Genomic DNA, 15,708 nt, shown 5'->3' with positions numbered 1-15,708 from the left:
TAAACCCTAAATACTACTTTTATCATTAGTAATTCTTAATATTTTAGTTTAGTTATTAATATAACATCGTAAATCATATCATGTCGTCGATCATATCTATGTACAAGAATGTATGGGTGAATTTGAATCCGAGAAACCTATTATAACAAAAGATGGTTTGTTGTTACATTACAAAATAAGGATGACACCAAGAAGGAAGAGTGGTGTAGGTGTGGAGACAAGAGCAAAAGTCATAAAATTGCACACATAAAGATTTAACAAACATGATAAAAATGTAAACTTTTTATGGAGAGGGGAGGAGGGAGGGTGTAATTGAGTTGGAACTTTGATTTGGAAGTATGTGGGAATCCCCCAAGGGCCGTAAATGGATAGAAGAAAATGGCAAATAAAGAAGCCAAATATGTCACGTGAGAGAGCAGCTGAAAATCCACCACTTTTTAATGCCTTATTACAAGAATAGGCTGCTGCTTCGCCAACTTCCAAACCCATTGGAATTTGTCCATTTGGTCACAGTTCGAGTGGGCATTGGAATAAAGTGGATTGGGATTCAGATATTAGGTTGGCTTGGGTCCCCATGTGACCCATCTATCTAATCAGCTCCCTTCAGTATTAGATTATACCAATTTTGGTTTCTGTTTGGAACATATGGATCAAATCATATTCTTCTTCTTTTCATTCATTTTATTCTTGCATATATATTCTATTACCTTTTAGTAACACGCCCTACTCAAAGTGATCAAAATCGATGTTCGCTAGTTGCCATAAATACAACATAAACCCTGATTTCTTCTCTCAGTGAATTAGTCCATGCTTCCATACCCCTTCAATATAACCCTAATTTCATAGCGCAACTCTCCTCTTTCATGTGATTTATGATGTTTATCACTTGAGTAACGGAAACATTTACCGTTATATGTTTCATTGTTTGTCAAGTTGTTATTATAGTCACTATGGACAATCATCGTACCTCTCTTATGTTTGATTTAAGTTATTTAAAATTCAACTACATTCTTTTTAGAAGATTATTGAGAGGAGTAATCCGATAGAAGTTAATTAATAGAAAAATCAATAGCTTATAAAGAACAAATCTCCATTAGTTTTAGCTTATTAAACACTTATAAATGGACTACATAATTAAATACTTAAATTCTTATCAATTATTTGGTAAACTTTAAAAAATAAATAAATTTAGAAAAAAGATAACCCATGGAATGTTCTAAATTGCAAAAAAAGAAAAAAAAAATTGTTAATACGTGGAAGCAAACTTTTTTTTTTTTTAAAATTAATTTAAAAATTATTAAATCTGGGAAGAAATTTGGTAATGATGGAGAATACGCGGAGCTCATTTAGCCTTAACAGCATACGATCTTGACTTCCTTTTTTTTTTTTTTTTTCGTTTGGTCTTTTATAAATTACAATATATATTTTTTTTCTTTTACATTTTTTATGATAAATTCTTGATTTCCATTCATTTGGCCCCACAAGTCGTCTATCACGACTTCGTCAACCTAAGATGCCAAATCAAATTATTATTTCAACATGTAATTTAAAGAATATATATTTTATTAAATTTAAATTGTAGTTAAAAGGTTTGAAATGTATAATTGGAAATAAAAAGTGGATTTATTTGTTTGAAATAATTGTGGAATACAATACAATTACAAAATGCTCAAAATTTTTTAAAAAATATATAAATATATATATTGGAGGGGTATTTCGATGTAAATCATGGCATCCCTGTCCCGTGTTCTGCGCTGCGGTTACCGTGATACTCACCATTGAGTCAGACTTCCCACGTTGACTGTTATGACATCATTACCATCCATTTCAATTTCATTTAAATATATATTTTTCAAATTCTTCTATATATTATTTTATTCATTTATATTCATATTATTATGAAATAACAGAAATAAACTAGTTTTCACATGTGACGTGACTTATCTTAAGGGCTATTAATGACGCGACTGGTCCCCTATCCATTGAAGAACATAACCCAATTCTATTTTCTAAATATATATCTTTTTTTATTTTTCAAAAAGATTGATTAATATAAACCCCCCCCCCCCCATTTTCCAACACCCGACATTATATTATACTATATACTTTATTTATTCCCAAATTGCTCGCCTCCGCTCTCCTACTTCCCCCTCACTTCCAACTCCCACTTCACCTCCATTAAAAAAAAAATATGCAGCTTTCCACTTCTTCATCTAATTTATGAATCGCGAGAGCTTAATCGGAGAAAGAAAAATGGCTGCCTTTTGTTTTTGCAGGATTCTGATTCTCATGGCGCTTCTGTTTTCTTTTGCGGACTCTGCCTGCAACAGTACAGACACACTATTTGTTTCCAAGGCTTTCAACACCGTTTCCGGCTTCAATATCTCCTGGATTATGGTTCACTGCTCCGTTCAAGAAATTAGCCTCCCTTCCAAGAATCTTACCGGAATTGTTTCTTGGAGATTTCTAAGAAATTTGACGCACTTACGCTCCATCGATCTTTCCAGAAACTCGCTGGAAGGCTCTGTTCCGAATTGGCTCTGGGGGATACCCACTTTGGTTCATGTCGATCTTTCCCGTAATCGATTTGGAGGAGCTGTTGGGTTTGAAATTATCGATTACAGACGTGTTTTTCCTTCTTCTTCGATTCGGGTTCTTAATCTTTCTTATAATAGATTCTCTAATACTGTTCGTCTCTCTGGGATTTCGCGGCTGCAAGTTTTGGACCTCTCGCGGAATAATCTGCGGAATCTTCCATCTGGGTTGGAGAAGCTTTCTAATCTGAAACACTTGGTTGTTTCGTGGTGTAACATTTCTGGGAGTTTGAAGCCTATCTCTGTTCTTAATTCGCTCGAGTATTTAGACGTGTCGGGTAACTCCATGACGGGTAATTTTCCGTCGGATTTCCCTCCGCTTAATGGATTGAAGTTCTTGAATGTTTCAATCAACAAGTTTGAGGGAGTGATTGGGTCAGAGAATTACGAGAAATTTGGGGAATCGGCGTTCGTTCAAACTGGGATTACTTTAGTTGAAATGAAAACCAGAGGCGCCCCAAATCCTCATCATAACAATACCATCCAATCACACGTACCCAAAACAGAACCGGCGAAAAAGGCCAAACCCAAATCGAAAACGAAGCCGCTGATTCTCGCCGTGTCGTCTGGTGCAGCAGGTTTGTTTTTAGCGACGGCTGTTTTAGTGATATGGAGACGAAAGAGAATGATGAGACAAAAAATCAACTGGGCAATCTCCACGCCCGCCCAAGTCCAGTTGAAGATGGACAAATCTGGGCCATTCGCCTTCGAGACTGAGTCAGGATCCTCCTGGATAGCGGACATCAAGGAACCATCTTCGGCTCCAGTGGTGATGTTCGAGAAGCCGTTGATTAACCTCACCTTCAAGGATCTGATTGCTGCCACGTCGCATTTCGGTAAAGAGTCCCTTCTGGCAGAAGGCAGGTGTGGGCCCGAGTACCGAGCTGTCCTTCCCGGCGACATCCACGTGGCGATCAAGGTTCTTGAATCCGCTAGATCCGTTGCTCGTGATGAGGCTGTAGCCATGTTCCTGGAGCTTGCCGCACTCAAGCATTCAAATTTGTTACCGCTCTTTGGTTACTGTATTGCTGGTAAATTTTTTGTTGTCTCTATCTATTGTTTTGGATTGTTTGACCTCTCTGAGCATTCAATTAATTCCGCTCCGTTTCTTTCTGTAAATTTAAGCGCCGTCGTTTTCAAATGACTGATTGACTTCCGCGTACAACGTAAAAACTGTCGAAATCTAATTAATGGTTATGTTCTTTTCTTCCATTTTAGGTCAAGAGAAATTGGTATTGTACGAGTTCATGTCCAACGGTGACCTCCACCGGTGGCTTCACGAACTCCCAACCGGCCAGCCCAACGTGGAAGACTGGAGCACCGACACGTGGGAGATCAGCAGCAATCCAATGAGTGCGTCCCATTTGTCGTTACCGGAGAAGTTGGGTTGGTTGACGCGCCACCGTATCGCCGTGGGGATTGCGCGTGGATTGGCGTATCTCCACCACGCGGGATCGAAACCGATTGTCCACGGGCATTTGGTGACGTCCAATATTTTTCTAGCGGATGACTTCGAGGCTCGAATTGGAGGGTTTGGATTGCGAGATGCCGGCGGGGAAAACAGCGAGGGCGTGGAGAAAGACGTGTACTGTTTTGGAGTGGTGTTGATGGAGCTTTTGACGGGGATGCCCGGCAGTGCTAACACGGTGGTGGGAGTGAGAAGGATGGTAAGAGAGGGAAAAGGTTTAGAGGTGATAGATCCACGATTGCGAGTTGGCAGTGGGGAATCGGAGATGGTGGAGAGTCTCCGTGTGGCGTATCTGTGTACGGCGGAGACGGCGTTAAAAAGGCCTACAATGCAACAGGTCCTAGGGCTGCTCAAGGACATACATCCATGAATTACCCCTCATCTCATCGGTAAATTACCAACTGTACCAGTAGACGACGAAGATGAAACGGAGTGGCCCAAAAGGAAAAGGCATTTCCGGAACAGGGGAGGCCTAGCCCCTCCCCGTCCTTTGCCTTGCCTTACCAGAGATGCCTCTTGACCAGCTTTAACAACTTTTTTCTCTTCTTCTTTTTAATTTTTTTTGGGTTCATTAAAAAATGAGAGAGGAGAAGGCAGAAGAATCCCACTTATGGCTTGTCTCTTCTTCCGGACTGTGACTCTCCCATCATCCAATTACTTTATTATTTAACCCTCATCTTCATTCTTCATATATATTTTTTTCTTTTTCTTTTTCTTTTTCCTTTTGCTTTATTCCTGTTCTCAGACAAAGCCAGATTTGCTTTATTCTCTTGCATGGGTTTCCTTAATGATGATTAATAATAATACTAATGTAGAAAGCTAACTTAATCATGCTCTACTTCAATCCTTTCTAATTGATTGCTTAATCAATTAATGTTACTTAATTGGATCATTAATTATGAATCATGGATTTGTGTATGCTCTATCAAACTATTCCGTCAAATCTTTCTTCTAACAAATTAATGTGTGAGTACCTCTTTTTTTAATTCTAAATTGCCGATTATTGAATTTCAAGCTTATTGGTGTGTGTATATATATTGACGTGGCATAAGTATATATAGATAGTGACGTGGAGGTAACGTGGCAAGATATTAATAAAAAAGTGTTAATAGGGGGGAGATAAGGCAGTTGACCATATAGTGAAAAGGCGTATGCATATGGATATCCATGTGCATGTGCATCTGCATGTGTGGGCTTGGTTAGAGTTACGTGCTTGGACTGCGGTTTATGCAGCTTCCTTTGGGTTCACGTATCTTTCTGGAAAATTGACCATTTCTTCTGTTTTCTAGTTTCTGTCGTCTCTGTTTTTTTTGGTGTCACTTTCATGCCTCGTCCATTCCCATTTTCTTCTTTATATTATACTTTTCGCCACTGTTTAATTTTAATGTCGGTCGGAGGAATGATTCAATGTTAATTACGCCCCCTAAGTCACCGTTTTCTTTGAATGTTATTCGACGAATTTATTTCGTTAATTTCTTACCAAATTTCATGAGGCCAATATTAGTAGCCTATATAAGTTCAGACTTACTTTTATTCAGTGCTGTAGTCTTGACTAACCAAAAGTTGGTCAAATGATTTGAATTAGGGAATTGTGATATAGTGCATGCTAGAAGATATGCATTCCTGAAAATGGACCTTGTGGTGTATCAATGTACGCGTTGGAGATGTATGTGAGATAGGGATGTTCGCCGGTCTCTATTCCTACCCCTTATTTCATTCTCCATTCTTGCGAATTTTCCTGTTTATTTTTTTCGGGATTCGGTCCGGGTTTTTAGTGAGTAATTTTTCTCATTTATTATTGGTTTTAAAAATAATTATTTTAAAGTTTTCATTTTTCGACATAATTTCATTAATAAAAATTGTAAAAAAAAAATCATAATGAATCAATATAGAGGTATACTCTACCGACATAATTTTTAAAAATTCAAATTAAACTTAAATATTATAGTTATGGTCTCACTCGTCCCATTTATCCAAGGGAAAAAAATGTTTACCACTCTCTTCTTTATTTCTCGTTTAAACGGAGAACGCCCTCAATGTTCGAGGCGCCTCTGTAAAGTCCTGACCCCACGAATAAAATATACATCTCTAAAATAGATACCTACTCATATTTGATTCACACCGCATAGTTTAGTAGAATATAAGTGTGTGTTTGGAAATATTTTTGTATAAAAAAATTAATAATTTAATTTTTTTTAATATAGCTCTTAGTAAATGATTTTTGGGGTCAAACAGTTTTTTATTTAAAAAAAAAAACAATAAAATTTTGGATAATTATTAAATATATTTTTGAAGGGATTCTTGAGAGTATCTATTTTTCTTTCAAGTGTTTTTTACTCATTAATATTTGAATAATAATAATTTCAAACATCTAAATCATTCCATTTGTATTAAACACATTTTAAATTATTAATTTTTGCCATAAGAGCTCATAGAAAAACTAATTTTATTTAAAAACTATTATATTCAAGAATTAGTGAATTTAAAAAAAAAAAAAAAAAACTAACCATCTTTGGTTAAAAAAATTCTGAGAAAAACAGTTCAATTTGTTAAACAAACACGACTCTCCACAATGGTATGATATTGTCCACTTTGAGCATAAGCTCTCATGGATTTGCTTTGGGGAGCTTTGAGTTTTCCTAAAAGACCTCAAACCGAGGGTGAGTGTATTATTAGATTATAAACCCATGACCATTCCAACCGTTCCCTAAATGAACCAATGTAGGATACTTTCATCTAACACAAACACAATTATTATTACTATACGTAGTTATGAAGGCATTTTTCATGAATCAAATAAATACCATAAACTCTTGAAAGCTGACACTTTTTTAGGACAAAGCAAAAGTTAAAAAGGAAGTTCAATTGGTCAAAAAGTAAGTAAGGGATCTTCCTATGTTTACCATATCTTTTCCGTTTTTACCTAATCTCCACTTCCATTTTTTATGCACCTTCATCAACAAATTTAACTAAATTTATTCTCTATCTTCCTTAAAAAAATTTATAAATAAATATTTGCATCAATATATTATATTATTTATTTTATTTCATGAACTCTTTCTCGAAAATATTTAGAAAGGTAACAAATTTCCATTTTTTTTAAAATTTATGTATATAAAAAAAAATCCATTTTAAACATTTTACTTCGTCTATGAGTTTTTTTTATTGGAGAACCCGTATTTAGTGGTCGGGTGTATGAGTGATCCGGTCCAATTTAAATTGGGCCTTTTACAGTTTAAGCCCAATAACTTAGTATCTAGGCGTTTGGCCCGTTTATGCTATTCCCTAAACGAAATATTTCTAACCGTCAAACCCCCAATCGATGGACAATGGACCATCTACAAGACGGCTGTTTTTTCTTCAAATTTCTTCACCCAGGAAACTGAAAACCTTCTCCCTAGTATCGATATTGATCCAAAATCCCAAGATTTCTGCATCCGTTTGAGATCCATCTTTTGATTTCTAAAGTCCTATTTCTTTGTTGTAGAATTAATTCCTTCCGGGTGTCGAGAATCGAAGCTCTCATGGCATCGAAGAAGAAAGAATCTGAAGGTATAGCTTTACTCTCGATGTACAATGACGAGGACGATGAGATGGAAGACGTTGAAGACCAAGAAGAAGAAGAAGACACTGAAATGCAGCAGCAGCAGAGGCAAGAAGAGGGAGGAGAAGAAGACTTTGGTGGAGTTAGGGTTGCAGAAGAAGAGTCGGTCGCGAACAGTGATATAATGATTGTCAGTGATTCTGCTGATTACTCGATGCTGCCGGTTGCTGATGAAAATTCGACTGCAGCTAAGCCCAAATTCGGGTCATCCATACCGCAACCGACGCAGGTTGTGGTTTCATCGTCGCCAATGCTATTACAAGCTGGTCAATTCGATAATTCTGGTAGGAGAAGGGGGACACTTGTGATAGTTGATTACGGTAACGATGAAGCCGCAATGTCTCCTGAGGCTGAGGTACTTACAACATCTCTACTCGGTTGGTGAGAAACGGAAGCCTCTACTTTTAACTTCGAAATTTTACATTTACATTCCTCTTATTGTTGACATCGCGAAGGTTGTAAGCGTCGTTGGCTGAAGTTACAACGGGATATTAAATATATTAATCAAATAAAGTGTTGAACAAAGATTGACGGTTCCACGTGTTGAAGAAGATGTTTGTTTAGTTCAGCTTTAGGAGAATTAAGCAGGCATATCTGAGAGAAATCTTCTATGTAAATATGTGTTGTAACTTTCATCTTATTTGTATGGTGACTGGTGGAAAGTTTTATCTAATGTTTCGTTCCTATTGCTTGCATTCAGGATGGAGAAATTGAAGAATCTGGTCGTGTTACATTTGGCGATGAGCTTTTAGGCACTAATGGTTTGTATAGTTCTTTTATCTATGAAATGTTACTTTGCTTCTTCTCATTTTTAAGATCTATCAGTGCTGCAAGCTCATAGTTAATACACATCTGCTCTAGAGAACTCTTTACTCCTATCATTCCTTACTCGTTTCACTATTAATCCATGTTATTTATTTGCTTATCTTATGAAAATATGGATTTATTCCTCCGTTCTTAAACTTTGATTGGTGAGTGGTATCATGAAATTATCGGTTTTCTAGGTCCTTGCCTTGTGTTGGAATGCAAAATGGTTTGTTTTATAACATCTGAATTGTTTACTGCAAGTATTAGTGGCAAGGGGTGGGGTTTAAGGTTGTTGGCTATTGAGGATCTAATAATGTAACTCCTGAGGTAGAGAGTAGAAGTGATTTTTGTAACCGCCCAAGACCACTGGTAGCATATATTGTCCTTTTTGGGCTTTTTCTTTCGGGCTTCCCCTCAAGTTTTTTAAAATGCATCTACTAAGGGAGGTTTCCACACCCTTATAAAGAGTGCTTCGTTCTCCTCCTCAACCGATGTGAGACTCACAATCCATCCCTTTTCAGGGTCCAGCGTCTTCGCTGACACTTGTTCCCCTCTCTAATCGATGTGGGATCTCACAATCCACCCAGCTTCGTGGTCCAGTGCCCTCGCTGGCACTCGTTCCTCTCTCCATTCGATGTGAGATCTCACAATCCACCCACCTTTGGGGCCAGACGTCCTCGCTGGCACACTTCCTAGTGTCCACTCACCTTCGAGGCTTACCATTCTCATTGGCACACAGCTTGATGTCTGGTTTTGGTACTAACTGTAATAGCCAAAGCCTACTGCTAGCATATATTGTTCTCTTTGTGCTGGGCTTTCCCTTTCAAGCTTCCCCTTAAGGTTTTTAAAATGCGTCTGCTAGGGGAGGTTTCCACACCCTTATAAAGAATGCTTCGTTCTCCTCCCAACCGATGTGGGATCTCACAATCCACCCCTTTTCGGGGTCTAGTGTCTTTACTGGCACTCGTTCCCCTCTCTAATTGACGTGGGATCTCACAATTTTTTTGTTAAATGCTTAAATCCCAACAACATGCATACTGAAAAATTACTATATCTTGGAAACTCTAGCAAATTGTAGGACTTTTTTGCCCTTTTACAGTATCATAATTATATATGCAAGGCTAACTTATTTATTGGCACTGGTGTTTTATTGTGTTAAATATTTCATTACTCAAGATTGCTTATGTTGTGATGATTTCTTTTTAGACGTTTGTCGAACTTGATGAGTTAACTTTGAAATACTATCTTCAGGTGGCAGTTTCTTGTGATGCTTATGATCACTTCTCCTATTTCATCCTCTTCGGCTATTTTATTTTATTTATTTTTTATGGTACAGGTGATTTTGATAGAACATCTCCAGGAACTGTAACGGTCTCAACACCAAACAATCTAGCCACTCCTCAGATTTCTGAATCACCACATTCTGGTTCAATGAATAATGTGATACTGGAATTTGAAACTGAAAATGTTGAGGAAACTGTTGAAGAAGCGAAAAAAGATATTGATCCCTTGGACAGTTTTCTTCCTCCACCAAAGGAAAAATGCGCTGAGGATCTGCAAGTTAGTTTCCTTTCTGATATATTGGCTACTTGTGTTCTGAGGAAATAGTATGTGACTGTTGATCTAGATTTTGAAACGAAACATAAAGCAGTTGATATGTATGAAATATATTTAATCCTTTTTAGTTTCTCAAGTGAGTAGCCTGGGATGTTTACTAATGTGACTGGCAGGATATGGGGTTAGGATATGCTTACATGTTGGTGGGCCTAATGTATTCTATGTCGGCGAGTGTGTGACTTGGTTTCTGACCTTGATGGGGATTGGTTTTTTGTTGTATGGCCCTCTTGATAGACATAAATTTTAGAATGTGGATGCACGGGTAATTACGCAAGTGTAAGGTCTTGGTGCGATGAAATTATTTTAGTTCTGCAGGATGTATTGGTTTCTCAATTCCTAGCAACTTGGGTATGACTTACCGTAAGGACCAGTTAAAAGGAGCCCCTGTGGACTGTTAAGTAAGAAGACAGTACCTTTTAGTCATTGATAACCACATCCATCTAGTTTCTTCAATAATTCAAGGCTTAATTATTTTTTATTCTCCTGACGTTCTTGTTTCTTTCCTTAACTTTATGTGCAGAGGAAAATCAATAAGTTTCTTGAGTATAAGAAAGCTGGAAAAAGCTTCAATGCAGAAGTACGCATTAGGAAAGACTACCGGAATCCAGATTTCTTGTTACACGCTGTGAGTTATCAAGATATTGACCAGATTGGGTCTTGCTTCAGTAAGGATGTGTTTGACCCTCATGGATATGATAAAAGTGACTACTATACTGAAATAGGTCATTGACAATTCCTTCTGTATATCTCTCATGTTATTTCTCCTTATCATTTATAAAAAAAATCACATGCTCTTGGTCCGTGTATGACACTAGTTTTAATATTACCAGTTTTGTTTTTTTAAATAAATTTCATAATCAGCTGTCTTGACAATTTGAAAAAATTACTCGAGATGTTATTACAGAAATACGGGCGGTCATATTGTGATGATTTTGCTGTCATGAACTGACTGATATGATCTTTTGACATTGAGAGGTTATCAGGGAACTAAAATTTGCACAATTGGCAGAAGTTCTGTCTTTCTCCTCTCAGTGTTCAATTTTTTTTACGTTGATCTATATTCTCTGCACATTCTACTTTTATCCATTTGCAAGTCGCAAATTTAGTATGTGGTGAAGGCTGGAGAGCATGTTACAAAGTACAAGCAATTGCATTATCTACATGCACTTATTATTAATAAAACAATATTTTCAACGCTTCATATTTTGTTCTAGAGGCTGACATGAAACGTGAGATGGAGAGGAAGGAGCTGGAAAGGAAGAAAAGTCCGAGGATGGAGTTTGTTTTAGGAGGAACACAACCTGGTGGTACAGTTGTGGCTGCGCCTAAAATAAATATACCTTTTTCAGGTTTGTACCAATCGTGCTTTAGTCTCTTTCTCATAGTGTATTTTCTTCTTATAGCGTTTTTCTGTTGATTCCTTTTACAGGTGTTTCAGCTGTCGCTGGTAATGGATTACATTCAGGAGCTCATGCATCTGATGCCATTACTAGAGATGGAAAACAAAACAAAAAATCAAAATGGGATAAGGTGACGATTTGCCAATGTGTAATCGTGCGTATCAGTGATCTATACTGTATTGCTAAGTATTTGTTGAATACATTTCAGGTAGATGGTGATATAAAAAATCCAGTCATTTCTGGTGGGTCTGATTCAGCTAGTGCTCATTCAACTTTACTATCTGCTGCTAATGTTGGCTCTGGATACATGGCTTTTGCGTAAGTTTGTTTACCTTTTCTCAATGACTACATTGATTTTGGTTTTTTAATTAGCATAGATATTGTACTGTCTTGGATAGGAACAATTAGAGTTTTTTTAACTTTTAGTGGCATCTGAAACTTCAATATTGATCCGCATCATGTTGGGATATGGAGCTAGGATGACTATTTATATTAAAAGATCGGATAGAGATATATATGGTAGATACTTCATAAAGATTTGTTAGATATATATTTGGTAGATTATATTTCGGTGGTTAGATTTGTTAATCCTATATTTAGTAAACGGAAACCATATATATACCCATTAGGAATTGCTTTCAGAACATAGTTTCTTCATTTTCTGTATTCTCTCTTGGTGTACATACCTGGAGTCATCAATAAAACCTTTAGCCAATATTCTTCCTTAAATTTTCTATCTCCTATTCTTTTTTTTTATCTTGATCGAGTGTGTGCGATCCTAACAACTGGTATCAGAGCTAGGTGAAATTCACCACGATTTAAGAAGATGGAAAGTTCAATGATTGCAATTGAGATGTTCAATGGATCCGATTTTGGTTTTTAGAAGATGCAGATTAAAGATTATCTGTACCAGAAAGATCTTCACAAACCCTTGTTGGGCTAAAGTCGAATACATGACCACGGAGAAGTGGAAGCTCAAGGATTGTTAGGCCCTAGGATTGATCCGGTCGACGCTGTGCAGAAATGTGGCGTTCAACATAATCAAGGAGAAGACAACATCAAACCTATTGAAGGCGTTGTCGAATATGTACGAAAAACCGTCGGCTATGAACAAAGTGTATTTGATGCAAAGATTGTTCAATTTACAAATGTTTGAAGGTGGATCTGTTGCTGATCATATAAACGAATTCAATGTGATTGTAAGTCAACGAAGTTTGATGGAAATTAATTTCGAAGATGAAATTAAAACATTGATTTTGCTGTCATCTTTACTCGAGTCGTGGGATACTGTTGTTTCCCCGATCAGCAGTTCCTGGTGATATGAAAAGCTGAAGTTTGATGAAATCCAAGATGTAGTTCTCAACGAAAGTATTCACGAACGAGAAATTGGCGATTCATCTGGTGGTGCTCTTAGTGTTGACCAGAGGGGAAGAAGTAATCGAAGGGCCCAAACAAAAGTCGATATAAATCAAAGAACTGTGGAAGTTTCCAAACAAACCAAACGTTAAGTGTTGGAGTTGTGGAGAAATAGGTCACTTTTGGATAGAGGTCGAGCAAGTGACTGAATGAACTCTTGAGACTGTTGCTGAGGAATCAGAGTTAGTATATCATACAGATGGTGAGGAATCCGGTCTATCATTCAAAGACAAAACACAGAAGACGATACCATTTCACTCGTAGGTTAGTGGAAGATGGTGATGTGCTTGTCGAAGATAGAGGGTGCAAAGAATTCAGCAAACATGTTGACAAGATGTGTTGATGTTGGAACATTGAGGTTGTGCAAAGCCTCAATTGGTTTGGTGTGGTTTGGTGTGGTGAAATTGAGAATGAAATTATTGGTTGATTGGATTGATTTCCAAATGGGAGAATTGTTGGATATGGAACCTGATGATAATTTATAATAAAAGATTTGGTAGAGATATATATAGTAGATATTTCGTAAAGATCTACCAGAGATATTAATTGTAGATATCGAAAAAATGTGGTAGAGATATTTGGTAGATTATATTTAATAGGTGTTTAAATCTGTTATACTGAAATCATATATATATACCCCATTAGGCCATGCTTTCAAGACGTGCTTTTTTCATTCTTTGTTTTCATACCCGAAGTCATCAATAAAACTTTTAACCAATATTCCTCTTTGAATTTTCTCTCCCTTGTTCTTTGTGTTCATCTTGATCGAGTGTGTGCGATGTTATGCTATTCTAACACATCATTCCTGTTGACAGACATCAAAGACGGCGAGAGGCTGAAGAAAAAAAATCTCAAAGATCCAGTGGGAGGAAGTTGGATAGAAGATCCTAAGAGGGATGAATTCAGTTCGATAGTAGTAAGTATCGAACCATTTTGAAAAGCAAGGGAAATGGCTTTTAGCTTTTTATCTGTGACCAACCATGTATACGTTCAGAACGAAAATGTCGTGAAAATGTTGCTTGTAACTCATGTATTCCACTAAATTTCTCGACCTGTAAAAAATAGCCAGGGGGAAAGCAAATTACACCAGAACGAAGGAGGCTCCTTTTTTGTAAGTTTCATCAGAGAAGCACGAACTGACTGTACACCAGTACATGGGAACTTATCTTTAGATTTGCTCTCTCTATTGAATAGTAAATATTAATGAGATCTTTTGTTATTGCTCAACTTTCTAAGTTAGTCAGTTTAAGACTTTAAAGTAGTTAAAAGTACAGAGTTTATTTTACTGCAGGGACCAAATATCTATTTTATTTGCGGGGTCGGGGTCCTTGCAAGACCTGCCCCAAACAGGGAGGGGTCATCTCCGTCTCGTCAAGGAATGGGGGAGGAAGTGAGAAATACTGACCAGAGTTATAACAATTTTTTTAAAGAAGAAAGGGAAAATTACGAGCGGAACCGGATCCCTGCAAATTCTCAGCAAAATCCCGGCTCCGATCCTGCCCTGTTCTCTTCCCCTGCCCGGCCGGTGCGGGCATCTCTACTTTAAACACCAATTAAGTGATTTGCTCGCTGCTTTGGCCCACTAACTTTTACTGCAATGGACTCCCTCCTATGAGTAGAAAATTCATAGAAATTTGATGTCCGATAAGCATCAAGTCAGTGAAAAAATTGACAAATGATCCTCTCTATATAGGTTGGCCACCTCGAGACGGCGACGTTTTTGGCTTACAGCTTCTGCCCTTTTCCCCACGCCCTCGATCTTCTTCAACCCTGCTAACAGCCAAAATTCCAAGCAATTATGAACCCCACAATCAAGCGGCTGTCTTCAACTCTTTGTCTGCCATTCTCTCACACGCACACTACCAAACCAAAACATCACCAAATACTTTAAAGTCAATACCATCAGCCTCGCCCTTTAATTCTTTTCTCGATGTATGTTGGCCTAAACTTACCTCTTTCCCTAAATAGTCGCTAAAGAGTAAACCAGAGTCCCCACAGGCCCACACCCACAACTTTGTTTCCCTTTTCCTCTAAATTAACCCACAGCCTCATATGAACAAACAAAATTATGATGCGAATTGGCAAAAAGGAATCTTCTTCTTCTTCTTTTTCTTCTTCTTCTTCCATATTTTAACATCGAAACAAAGGTGGTTTCTTTACAATTCATAATGTTTTGGAGTCCAAACCCTGTAAGTCCGTGTGGGTCAGCTTTATAAAACACCAAAACAGCCACCTTTGGTAGGCAGCTTAGCAGGTGGAAGTGGGTTATATGTTTTAGGACCTTTTGCTTTTTGGTTAAGACTGCTTCTCTGCACAGTTGCTTTTGGAATAGAACATAAGTTGTCTTCTTTTGAGAGAAACAAAGAGATAGCATGTGATGCTAAAGGCTTGTCCCATGGATGCATACGTATAAAAGACTGGTTGAAACGCGAGAGAGAGGATGACAGGGTTTCCAGTGCTTACTATTTTTTTCCCCCTTATGCATCACCTTTTCGATGAGTTATACATCATCTATAATCCTTTTATATTGGGCTTATAAAAAGCTCATTAAATTACCCCTTCTACCTCTACTTTTACAATTTTGGTTGTACCCATTATGATAGAACCTGATAGGGTTCAAGGGTATTACAATTCTAGTGGTGTATCAACCTTTATTTAACCGATACCCTTTGTGACTAATAGCCATCTTTCGGCTACCTTACCTCCTCCGTCCATCAAAACAAATTGGGTAATATAGGAATATTCACTTATTGTTCATCAACTACGTCTTTCAGCTTGATCTTAAGCTCTGACTTACCCTCC

General features: G+C 37.4%; 2 protein-coding genes across 3 annotated transcripts; both read left to right on the top strand.

Moving 5' to 3' along the window:
- The first annotated feature begins 2,101 nt into the window (after positions 1 to 2,101).
- LOC111495207 (calmodulin-binding receptor kinase CaMRLK-like) lies at positions 2,102 to 4,787 on the top strand. Its single transcript, XM_023145139.1, has 2 exons — positions 2,102 to 3,625; positions 3,813 to 4,787. Exons 1-2 carry the CDS (start codon positions 2,221 to 2,223, stop codon positions 4,430 to 4,432), a joined length of 2,025 nt encoding a protein of 674 aa, XP_023000907.1. The 5' UTR covers positions 2,102 to 2,220; the 3' UTR covers positions 4,433 to 4,787.
- A 2,619-nt stretch (positions 4,788 to 7,406) lies between these two features.
- LOC111495209 (SAP30-binding protein-like) lies at positions 7,407 to 14,133 on the top strand. 2 transcript variants are annotated; one of them, XM_023145141.1, is made up of 8 exons: positions 7,407 to 8,021; positions 8,367 to 8,427; positions 9,810 to 10,033; positions 10,611 to 10,812; positions 11,305 to 11,439; positions 11,520 to 11,620; positions 11,699 to 11,808; positions 13,722 to 14,133. In XM_023145141.1, exons 1-8 carry the CDS (start codon positions 7,587 to 7,589, stop codon positions 13,795 to 13,797), a joined length of 1,344 nt encoding a protein of 447 aa, XP_023000909.1. In that variant the 5' UTR covers positions 7,407 to 7,586; the 3' UTR covers positions 13,798 to 14,133. The 2 variants fall into 2 exon arrangements, with proteins under 2 accessions (XP_023000909.1, XP_023000910.1); XM_023145142.1 differs by lacking the exon at positions 13,722 to 14,133 and adding an exon at positions 12,286 to 12,741.
- The last annotated feature ends 1,575 nt before the right edge of the window (positions 14,134 to 15,708 follow it).

The sequence above is a fragment of the Cucurbita maxima genome, unplaced genomic scaffold (assembly GCF_002738345.1).
Source record: "Cucurbita maxima cultivar Rimu unplaced genomic scaffold, Cmax_1.0 Cma_Scf00021, whole genome shotgun sequence".
Classification (NCBI taxonomy): Eukaryota; Viridiplantae; Streptophyta; class Magnoliopsida; order Cucurbitales; family Cucurbitaceae; genus Cucurbita; species Cucurbita maxima.
The sequence above is the reverse complement of the archived record's forward strand: the minus strand, read 5'-3'. Positions and strand labels throughout refer to the sequence as shown.